At 38.3% G+C, this 11,696-nt stretch overlaps 1 protein-coding gene across 1 annotated transcript in view; it reads right to left on the reverse strand.

The window, feature by feature from the left end:
* SLIT2 (slit guidance ligand 2) overlaps positions 1 to 11,696 on the reverse strand; it is a 569,662-nt gene that overhangs the window by 55,025 nt on the left and 502,941 nt on the right. Inside the window, exons 28-30 of the mRNA XM_042782686.1 lie at positions 6,081 to 6,205; positions 5,842 to 5,939; positions 4,401 to 4,540 (exon numbers count right to left, since the gene is read on the reverse strand). Coding sequence (XP_042638620.1) covers positions 4,401 to 4,540; positions 5,842 to 5,939; positions 6,081 to 6,205 — 363 coding nt within the window. The remainder of the gene's footprint in view (positions 1 to 4,400; positions 4,541 to 5,841; positions 5,940 to 6,080; positions 6,206 to 11,696) is intronic.

Below are 11,696 nucleotides of genomic sequence, written 5' to 3' on the forward strand. Positions count from 1 at the left end.
GGTGGAGAAGAATTGTTTGGATGAAGAGGGTGAGGAGGCACAGTGATGGTTAGACTGTAGAAAAATTGCATTACCCCTTACAATTTATGTTGTCAATCCCCTGAACAGGTAAGAATGGAGAGTTTTCTCCTCTAATAAATCCGTAATTATTTACTGTGATGTTTTGGACTCAGACCTTAAATAATGTCTAATAAATTAACCAATGGTGATTCATGTTATTTCAAATATTTCCATCCGCATTTCATAGCCTGCATATCATACCATAGCCTCTCTGTCTGAAAAACTTGAGTTTGCTTACTGATCTCTGAATTCTCTCCATTAAGCACATTATGTCCATTCTGACTCTTAACATTGGTGCCAAATGGAAAAGCTTTCATCGGATTATTTGCAAGTGTTTCCCATGATGTTTGATTTGCTCCTACTTAACAAGAGTTCAGTTTCTCCTCGTATGGCTTTGGAATACAGAGTAAGAGAAAAATCGTCAAAGAAAAGGGCAACACGTGACTTGAATGATTTTTAAACAATGATAGCATTATGATATTCCCTGAACATCGTAGGGTTCCTGTTCCCAGATCTTATGCTCATTAATCAGATTCCCAAGTTAAATATAAAACAATAGTCACATTAAAAGGAAATTCCTCCCTAACTACAGATTTGGATGAAGCAGGATATAAAACTCTAAAGTTCAATTTCTACTTTGCTCTAATTAAATGCTCATCTCTGTGCCACTGGTTTCAGAATCCACAAATGGTTGCTTGGTACTTGGTAAATGAGCTCATTTCACATACGGATGAAAACAGCATAGTTAATAGATGAGTTACAAACATGTTCTATTTAGGTAGCTGCTCTACTGACAAAGAGTCAAACGCTGTGTAGTGCAGAAGACCCAGCCCAAAGTGACAGTGTTAATGTTAATATCTCCATGTTCCTCACGCCAGACACTCTCTCTTCAGCTCAATGGTTTGTTTATCCTTTGCTCAGATTAAGGCAAATGGATATTTTCAGTAACCAAAAACCAAATTCAGTGCCATTGAGTCGGATCTGACTCATAGTGACCCCTCCTTGGGTTTCCGAGGCAGTATCACTACAGAAGTAGATTGCCCCATCTTCCTTCTGAGGAGTGGCTGGTGGGTTTGAACCGCCAGCCTTCTGATGAGCAGTTAAATGCCTTAGGCACTATGGTACCAAGACCAAAAGAGTCTCAGTACTTGGCTAGTGCTAAATGGCTCCTGATAGTCATGGCAGGTTCCCACATGACAGCTTCTATAGATATCATAAAATATACTATTCTGGCTAAAAAGGCGTTTTGCTAAGCTTTGGGTTTTTATGACATGTTTCAAAGAAAAAAACTCTGACACAGTTGGGGAGGTGAGCCTTCGTAATATTTCTCAGTGAAACTGATTGCACTGAGCTAAATCATTTAGAATGGAAGAAAGTATGTGTTTAAGAGGATCTGGTATCAGGATGGGAGCTTGGAAAATGGAGGGTGAGAGGGTATGACAAGACTCAAAAGAAATGGGTAAGAAGTAAGGAATGACAAACCTAAAGGTAAATCAGGGATCCCTCCAAAACAACTCAGATGTAAACTATCATAAAATATTGTAAACGCCTAAGAAGAGCAGCTCTTCCACATGTGTCTCATCAGTAAGAAAAGAGAAATACTCCTGGATTCGGGGGTCAGCACGGCACTGGCTAGCTAAGGCATGTTTGTGATACTCATGTTGAGGTGGTCAGAGAAGACTTTTTTGTTGTCGTTATGTGCCGTCGAGTCGGCCCCGACTCATAGCGACCCCTCCTTGGGTTTCCGAGGCAGTATCACTACGGAAGTAGGATTGCCCAACCTTCCTTATGAGGAGTGGCTGGTGGGTTTGAACCGCCAGCCTTCTGGTTAGCAGTCAAGTGCTTTTAGCCACTATGTTACCAGAGCTCCTCAGAGAAGACTGGGCACCCTAAATTAAGTAGGCTCTTATGACCTTTCTACAATAATCAGAACTCACGATCCTTCAAAGAAAATACTAGGTAACAGATTTCAGTGCAAACATTGGGCTTCATGGTCAATTCTGAACTCATCTCATGAGACTCAGAGATACTCAATTCTCCAATGGCTCTGAAATCTGGATGTGCAGACTAATGGCAAGTGTCCCAGGAATACTGATGGGAATGTCAAAGCTAGGCAACACTTCAGCTTTACACAACTTTTTCACAATGGATGCATACTGGATACATCTGGTATCCCTCACTAATGCCAAGTATTAAAGCATGTTCAAATTTGCCTATCAGGTAGTCCAAGTACTATACAAATAATAAAACGATTCAGTGACAAAACACTCAAATGTCTACCGGAAACTTAGCATGAAAATACTTTATGTAACATCAGGGGGTTTATAGTATTAAACAACAAAAAAAGATCTTATCATGGCAAAGGCAGTTTTTGAGGCACTCAGCAATCCTATATGCCAAAAGAGAATTCTATTATTCTATCTAGCAATTTTTCCCAATGTGAAAGGGGCTTACTGAAATGCTAAGGCCAGCTATTACAAAAAAGTTGAAATTTCAACTAATTTCCAACAAATTCACAGGAAAATGAATCATGCAGATGTGTTTTTATCTTTAGAAGTTTTTATCTATCTTCAGCTATCCCACCCTGGTTTATGCTTAACTATGTACAAAATTACATGGAAATACATATAATTTATGATAAATGCTCAGCAGAATGAAAATGGCAACTTTGAATAGAACAACAGAATCGCCTTCTCCATTTTTGGTTACAGATGAAATGTGTAACTTTCTCTTTTTCTCTATCAACTTTAAGTGATTTATGAAAGCAAAACTTCACAATGGTGAAGTTCCTTTATTTATAATCACAAAAACCTTTAATAAAAATAGCTATTCTGACATAATAGGGAGGTCAACAACTTGATGTTGACTCTGTATTTTGGCTTATCCAAGGAAGAACTATTGCACTGTGGATAGTCTTCTGAGATGCACCACTCAAAGAGACAAATTGTAAGAAGTCAATTGTCTCATAAGACAAAATGCTCAATATCTTCGTGCTGGAACTTAACCTTAAGCAACATGAGTTAATAGAGGGAAAGACTCGCTTGTAAAGAAACAAGTACGGACAGGAGCAAGCTCAAATTCCTATTTGTATTTTAATTATATAAAGAAATAACATATATGTACACATATATACATACATATGCACATATGTATGCATATCTACATGTATGCATATATCCTATCCATATGCATATATATACATATATATGTGCAGCAAAATTAAAACAAGGTTGACTTGAACAGTTACTCTATACACATTTATGGAGATTATTTTACTTCTGAAAAAACAAAATGGCTCAATGTAGGCTAGTTACAATGCAGCTTTTTAAAGAGAAGAGGAGGGAGTAGACTAGAAAATCAACCATTGGCTAATTTAATGAACCAACCATTGACTGTAATTGTACCATAGCCCCTCACTGAGGTCGGCTGACATCAGGTTACTAGGTCCTGGCTGAAGGGGGTATTCATTCCCACCAATCTTTAGGTGTAGCCTGGAGGTTTTAAAATGACAAAAGGTACCTCAATTATTCAGGGAATTCCAAGGGATATCTCTCAGGAAGCAAGGGAAATTACCTTAAGTTATATTCTTTGCATGAGATAAACTTAAGTAGTTTATGGTTAACAAATGCTTTCTTCACAAAGACTTAATCACTGTCACACTGGGGCCTCATGGTTGTTGTTATGTGCTGAGTTGGACTGACTCATAGCGACCCCTCCTTGGGTTTCCCAGGCAGTATCACTATGGAAATAGATTGCCCAACCTTCCTTCGGAGGAGTGGCTGGTGGGTTTGAACCACCAGCCTTCTGGTTAGCAGTCAAGTGCCTTAGGCACTACACTACCAATCTCAGTTTCTATAAATATATGAGGACGGTGCAGGAATGGGCAGCGTTTCACTCTTGTACACAGGATCATTATGAGTCAGAACAGACTCTACAGGACCTAATAACAACAAAAACATATATATATATATATATATATATATACACACACACACACACACACACACACACATATGCATGTATATATGGGATGGTTTGCACAGGGGAAATGCTTTGCACAAAATGCCATTCAATTGTAGGAGCCAAGTTTCTGTGTGACAGCTTCTCTTTGCTGGACAGCATGTCTGCCATCGAGATCCCTGTCCTCATTTAGCTTCCTGGGGCTTTATTTGCTTGATTGAAACTATCTTTAAGTCCCTCTGCTATTTACAACTAATTTCTAAAACGACCTGCCAGTGCTTGAATAAAATAATGGTTTACTGATCACATAAAACTTAGTAGCAATGGTGCTTTCAGACAGATATACTGAACAATGACACAGCATTTCTTATTCTCCATACCTGTGTACTCAGGTGGGCAAAGGCATGTGTAGTTATTAATTCCATCGACACATGTAGAATTATTTTCACAGTCGTTATCTTCACAGTCATCAATATTATCTTCACAATTTTCTCCTTCAAATCCATCAGCACAAATACACCTGCAAGTCAGGGAAAGGAAAGGCAAACACGTATTTTTGCTGCATTTTTAACACAGGGAGTTTAAATATCGACAACATCTACAACAAAAAAGCGTAAGTAGGTTGATAAAATACAGAGCTTTTAACTACAAGAAATTGATTTTTAAAATGCATTTAAATGACATCTTGTAAGCATTTGTGGTAATGTCCCCAAAACCAGAAACCATTTGGGGAAAAAACAAAGTATTGGCTGCAAGATAGCCAGTGGCTTCATGATCCTACAATTCTGTAAGTTCAATATATTTTCAGGTCCAGACACAAGTAAAATTTACTCTACAGCATCAAATACCTTAATCTCTAGTTGTGCTCTCATAAAATAATTCATGATTCTTTGCTTATAAATGATGAGAAACTGTTTTGATTAAAAAATTAAAATATCTACTATCTATGCCTTATGTCTGATGTCTGGAAACAAAAAAAAAAAGAAATCTAAAAATGAAATTTTGTCTTCTTTACAATTACAAAATGTGAACGTTATCCTAAGACTCAATAAACACAATTTCCCCCAGGCATAAAACACTGAACATTTACTCGTGAATAAGAATAATCTTTAGAATAATCTTTGGTTAAAGTCTAATTTAAAGATAATTTCATAATGGAATGCAGAAATGAAATATATTTATTCTAAAAAGTGACATTCTAATGAGCTTGAGTAGTAGATTAGCATTCTTATGTGAAATTATTAGTGTCATTTAATAAAGAACACTATTTCATAATTCATGATGTACATCTGGAGTAATTGTACTGTGTGATTAAATAACTCCAGATTAAAAATGCTCACAGCATGTTTGTCTACTCATATTGTAGCTTGGAACAGAATCATTAATTTCCTATTTCAGTAGGACCTACATCTTACCATTTGCATGCTGCCTGTTAAAGCAATACACAGAACAACAGATGAATATATGACTTGCAATAGAGACAAGTTGGCTATTAATTAACATAATGGAGTCAATGCTTTCCCTTGCCCTAATCTGACTTGATTAATTGAAATGTGTGCATGTGTTTTAATCACTTTTTTTTTTTTTTGCAGCATCTTGAGCTGAGACCACTATAGTGTGTCTAGTTTTTTTCCCCCCTAATTTTAATTTTTAATACTGCAGTATCTCCAAGATGGACTGATATCTATTGTCCTTATTAACCTTACATGGTTCTTTTAAAAATAATGTCCTTTGATTTGAGAAAGAAAATGATAGTTTGCTTAGTTATTCTTAGTCTAATACTTCAGACACAGAAGATTAAGATTAATGACAGAAATTTACCAGAAGCCATCTTTTTCTCCTTCTTTTAAATGGCAAGTTCCTCCATGTTTACATGGGCTGTTGATACACGCATGGATTGGGACATCACAATCCTGCCCCTGCAAAGGAATGGTTGAGTAAAATTGAGTGTAAATTCTCGGCACATGGCAGAAGCACAGTAGAATTAGAAAAGTACACCGAGAAGAACTATGTCTGAAAAGTCTGAAAAGACTGTGGCTCCTGAAATAGCTCCTACTTACCTTGAAACCATATGGACAGGTGCATCGATAGAAGTCAACTGGGTCATTGTTGCAGGTGCCATCATTTTTACAGGGATTTGATAAACAAGGATTACATTTAGCAAGAATATTAACATCCACAGGACCTAAAAACAGGTTGACAATATTAGAAACCAATGCTTTCTTAAAATTATTTTGATGCTTTAATGTTCACAGGCAGCTTTGTACAAAATTATCAGTCACATGTATTTCTAATCCATGACAAAACAAGATGCCAGCATCATCATAATACACTCAAGAATTCAGTGGGAGGCCTGCGAGGCTCTCTAACATCAGAGAGTAACTCATGGTTGCTACCGTAGTTGGTTAGTATCTGATGCTAATGGTGTTGATGTCACAGGGGCAGTCCCCCATAAAGCCAGAGAGCTTATGTGTCTCTGTTTCATGATCAGAGCCTGCACCTTAGCCTCAGCCAACTGACATGGAAATGCAGGTGCACACAAAGGCATGTGTGTATGTGTGTGAATGTGTGTACGTGTCAGGGGTTAGTAACATGTAGAAATTCATCACTGTAATTTAAAAAGTAGAAAGTACATGCCCTGATGACATTCGTCTAGTAATGTTACTTTCATTTTTTATGCTTTTGGAAATAAACCAAAAATGTAATCTCCATTATATTGTTCCCCTTATCCTTTGGACTACCTGTATTTTTTAGTCCATTAATGTACTGAAGTGATTGCTGATGTCTCTGAGTAGAAAACACCATAGAAAAGATCTCTACTTGGAGTCTCATGTTTTGAGACATTTAAAAAATCTCATGACCCACAAACAGAGCAGATTAAAAGCAAAGTAAGCTGTGGTCATTTGCTTTCAGTTGCATAAATGTATTCCATAAATGGAAGGTGGAAACTGTACTACACTCAATAAAACCACATTCACTGTTGCCACTTTTTGTTCATGAAGGGTTATTAGACTTCCTTTTGGAAACTGTGTCTGATTAAGGCAATGAGAGTGACAACTTTATACATAAAACACAAATACCTCATAATACTGACATTGATTATGCTTCAGCTGCTACCAATCTCTCTGTACCTCTTTATTCTTATTGGGACAAGAAGAGGTGACTCCTGTTGCATGTTTCATCACACATAACTTCCAGCAAAGTTATCCAACACAATTTTATAGCATGGACTTTGCCTCTCCACCACTGCTCTAACCCTTAAGATACCTTCAACCAAATAGTTGTAGGACTTTTTCTGTTCGCATATGCAATGTTTGATCTATTTTTTCCTATAGATTAGAACCTATGTCTATAAATTGTCAGTCTACTGATAAAAACTCACATGTTTAGGACACTGGAGAAATGAATACTGGCAGTTAAAACAATCTGACTCATTGCCATTCAGCCGATTCCAACACACAGAAACTGTGGGACAGAGTAGTAGAACTGCCCCATAGGGATTCCAAGGCTGTAACGTCTGTGGGAGCAGACTGCCATATCTTTGTTCCTTACAGTAGATGGGGGATTTGAACCACTGACCTTTCAGTTTGGAGCTGAGCACTCAACCACTGTGCCACAAGGTCTTCTTAAAACATTGATTAGTCAAATTAATGTAATACCCCACCTTAAATGGCTTTGTGTTTGCTATCCCACTTACAGGCAGTACTACAAGAGGAAGTATCTAATTATAAGAGACTCCCTTAGGTAGGCTGGAAGAAAGAAGATTCTAACTCAGAGAAAGGCACAGGATGAAGCAGCTCTGAATGTCCACCAGGAAAAACAGCGCATTGGCAAATATAAGGGCTGTGAACAGGAACCTGGCCACTTCCCAGGACCTTGAGAAAAATGGCTTGTGGCCTATTTTTGTACTTTCAAACTTGTAAGACTGCAGTTTGAATAATAAGAATTCAGGGTTGGCAGTCCCTAAGTTTATTCTGTGGAAGGTGACATCTTTCAAAAATTATACTTGATTACTCAGATGAGAACCTAAGATTGTTTTAGGAAAACCACTGGCTACCTTTTGAAGAATTTAATAAAGCACAAAGGTAGTGAAACTGCCAGGCTGAAGCAGACCCTGACCCCTTCACCACACAGCCAACAATTATTCGATAAACATCCAGTTACCTATATCTGATTAGTAAACATCATCTAATTGCTCCACATTTTCCAGTAGGGCTCCACATTTGGTTTCCCTGGGTGGCTCAAATGGTTATGGACACAACTACTAGCTGGGAGGCTGGCAGTCTGAATCCACTCAGAGGTGTATCAGAACACAGGCTCTGCCAGGAATGGACTACTCAGTAAGCAAGGTAAGCATGAGTTTACTTGGGCTTTCTTACAAATCTGTAGAGAACAATTCCATGTTTTTTCACCACATCAAAGATCCTGCCTCTAGTTAGCACTGGCATCTCTCTCCCAGTCCCACAGAAACTTCCTATGGAATCAAAGCCTCTTTTCTAATTTAATAATTGAGACAGGGATGGAGTAACCAGTAAGTAAGGTAAGTTTCATGTTTTTCAGCAGATGTGGTGAAATCCCCTACAGATTAGTTAAGTAAGCACAACCAAGCCTCTGCTTACCTTACTGGGAACTCCACCCAAGCTTAGCAATCTGTTTTTGAAAGGTCACAGCCTCACAGACCTTGTGGAACAGTTCTGTTCTGCACACGTGAAGTTACCATGAATTGAAATGGACTCAAAGGCAACTACCAACAACACATAAGTAACTAAGCTGAATTATCTTCAGTACCAGGAACTTATAGGCATATCAAGGAGGCTGTTGGCTCTTTTTGGTGATTTGGTTTAGTTAAAGTAATCAAAATAACACACTTTCCCATGTGAACAGGTTTTTCTGAAAGTTCCTTAAATCCACTGAGCTGTTTTGATGGAATCAATGTTGGACTGAAGCAAAATTTTGAGTTCTAACACATCAAGGTGGGAAAGTTGACTACTACAGCTACTATTCTTTTTCCTTCTTTTTCTTCAAGACTCTTTTTAAATCAGTTCTTCACAGATAATTCTTATTTCCACTGCTTGAGTTTGTGTGGATAGAAAATTCAAAAGGTGATTATAAGTTGTACAAATTCCAAATATCAGCAACCTCCTTTCATATCTCTAATTTATTACAATGATATAAATCCTTTTTATATATTATCTAGATTATAATTCCACTTAACTGAAAACCTTCCTTGTAATGTGATTTCTACATTTCTCTGGTTTACCTAAATCTTCTTTTTTCTATGTTCTAATACCTCTGATGGGGCAATCTACTTCCGTAGTGCTACTGCCTTGGAAACCCAAGGAGGGGTCGCTATGAGTCGGGTCTGACTCGACAGCACACAACAACAACAACAACAAATACCTCTGAACTGTGTCGCTTGGATCTGCCTCTCTCTTCCCATTCATATTCCTGTTCAGAATTTGACTCTCTTTTAGGCCTTTCCTCTACCTGTGTCCAATTAGTGATTCATTTTCCAACTGGTATACTTTCTTTGAGATAACTTCTTGCAATGTTATTCAGGGAGAACAACATTTTTAACTTCTTTATATAATAAGTAGATATGAGCACTAAAATAAGATGCTAAATAAAGTAAGTCATAGTGAAACTGTAGCAGTTATCACAGCTCTCTAAAAGCAAACCAATACTTGTAGAATTCTGCACATTTGATTATTCCCAGGTGAAAAGGAGATGTTCAAGGTAGGTATTATAGAAGTCGGTTAGTAAAATGCACAGTAATTCCAGACACAGAATCTGGAACCTGTCAAGCCAAGTCAACAGCCCAGATTTATAACTTAAGTGTGTGGCATTGGGATAATAGTGGCAGCTACCACCCTGAGAAGTCAAAGAGATGAGGTCAGGAATGTCAAGCTCTGCACAGTGAAGTCAAGCACACAGTCACAACAAATACTGACATTCTTTCCTGTATTTCCAAATTCATTTTTGTTGTTAGTTGCTATCCGGTCAACTCTGACTCATTGTGACACCATGTATACAGAGTCATGAAACTATGGTCCATAGGGTTTTCAAGGCTTTGGCCTTTCTAAAGTCAATCACCAGGCTCTTCTTCCAAGGTGCACTCGGGTGTGTCTGAACTGCCATCCTTTTGTTTAGTAGCCAAGTGTGTGCCACCCAGGGAATCCTTCAAAGGAAGAAGTGGGAACATACATGGCTTACGTAAAATGAGAAATAAAGTCCTCCTTGACTTGTTTGCCCAAGTATTAGCACCACTCACTAACTCACTTACTGCCGCTGAGTCAGATCCGACTCAGCAGCCCTTCCTGGGGTTTCTGAGGTGGTATCACTACGGAAGTAGATTGCCCAACCTTCTTTCCAAGGACTGGCTGGTGGGTTTGAACCACCAGCCTTCTGGTTAGCAGTCAAATGCCTTAGGCACTATGTTACTGTGGATAAGGCATTTGGCTGCTAACCAGAAGGTCAGTGGCTCAAACCCACCACCTGCTCCACAGAAGGAAGATGGGGCGATCTACTTCTGTAAAGATTTACAGCCTTGGGAACCCAATGACGGTTGTCACTATTAGTCAGAGCTGACTCAATGTCAGTGAGAGAATATTAGCACAGACAAAGGCAAATTCAAGCTTACCATTCGTTCATTCATTCTAAGTTCACTGAGCACTCTCTGTATATGCAAGGATCTGTAGAAATCTGGTGAAATAATGCAACTATTGGGGCAATTAATATTGGTTCCATGGGGAATGGAAGCAGGCCAAGAGATCACTACCCATTAGTAAGGACACTTGATTGATTGCCATGATTCTAAGTTCTTAAGGATTGCAAAGGTGATTTGTAAATTTGATATGAGGAGGTTCTCTTTGTTCTTCCTGTGATGCTGTTTCTTAAGCAACTATAACTTGTTCACTGAGACAACTCCAATGTACTGTCAATCTTCTCTCTTTCCAAAATTAACTGGTTCCACAAAATGGTAAAATATTACCAACACATTTGCCTTCATGGATGTGTGCTATAGCAGGGAGAATAAATCTTGCTCCAGGGTTATAGGTATTCAGTAATGTCACTGGAATGAAGAAGTCCAGTCTAGGCTTCCTAGATTGATTTAAGGTTTGGTCTTGACTTCAGAGAGCCCTATAGCATCAGCTTTATGGATGGAGGTGTGTTTAGCTTAATAATTCAAAGGAAAAATAAGCAGAAATTTTGGTTAACAATTTGTCTGTGTCAGATACATAAATCTTTAATGGAAGAACTGCTAGACCTCAAATCCATTAAAGCTTGTAGGCAGAGTTGCTTACTTGACTCAAATCACTAGCTATGCACCTGACACTAACATCACCACCCACTGAGAATTGTATCTCACTGTGATTTATTACCAAAAGCTTCAGCAAAAATTTCCAACTATATCCCAGTTTCTGCCTTCATTTGCCATCCTTAGAAACATGAGTCAAATAATAAAATCTGCTAGCAGTGCCCTTGTATAGAAGTCAGAGGTATATCAAAGCCAACTGAGGGAATATGTTGGGGAATTTGATGTTCAGTGTAATTATCTAGAAGGTGGTTTTTATTTAAAACCAACGTAACACAATGAAATGCACTGCACTGCCGTGGAGTCAGATCTGACTCATAGAGAACTCTCCTTGGGTTTCTGAGGCAGTATCACTACGGAA

This window comes from Orycteropus afer, unplaced genomic scaffold (genome assembly GCF_000298275.1).
Source record: "Orycteropus afer afer isolate SDZICR_OR568_19922 unplaced genomic scaffold, OryAfe1.0 scaffold00411, whole genome shotgun sequence".
Taxonomy (NCBI): domain Eukaryota; kingdom Metazoa; phylum Chordata; class Mammalia; order Tubulidentata; family Orycteropodidae; genus Orycteropus; species Orycteropus afer.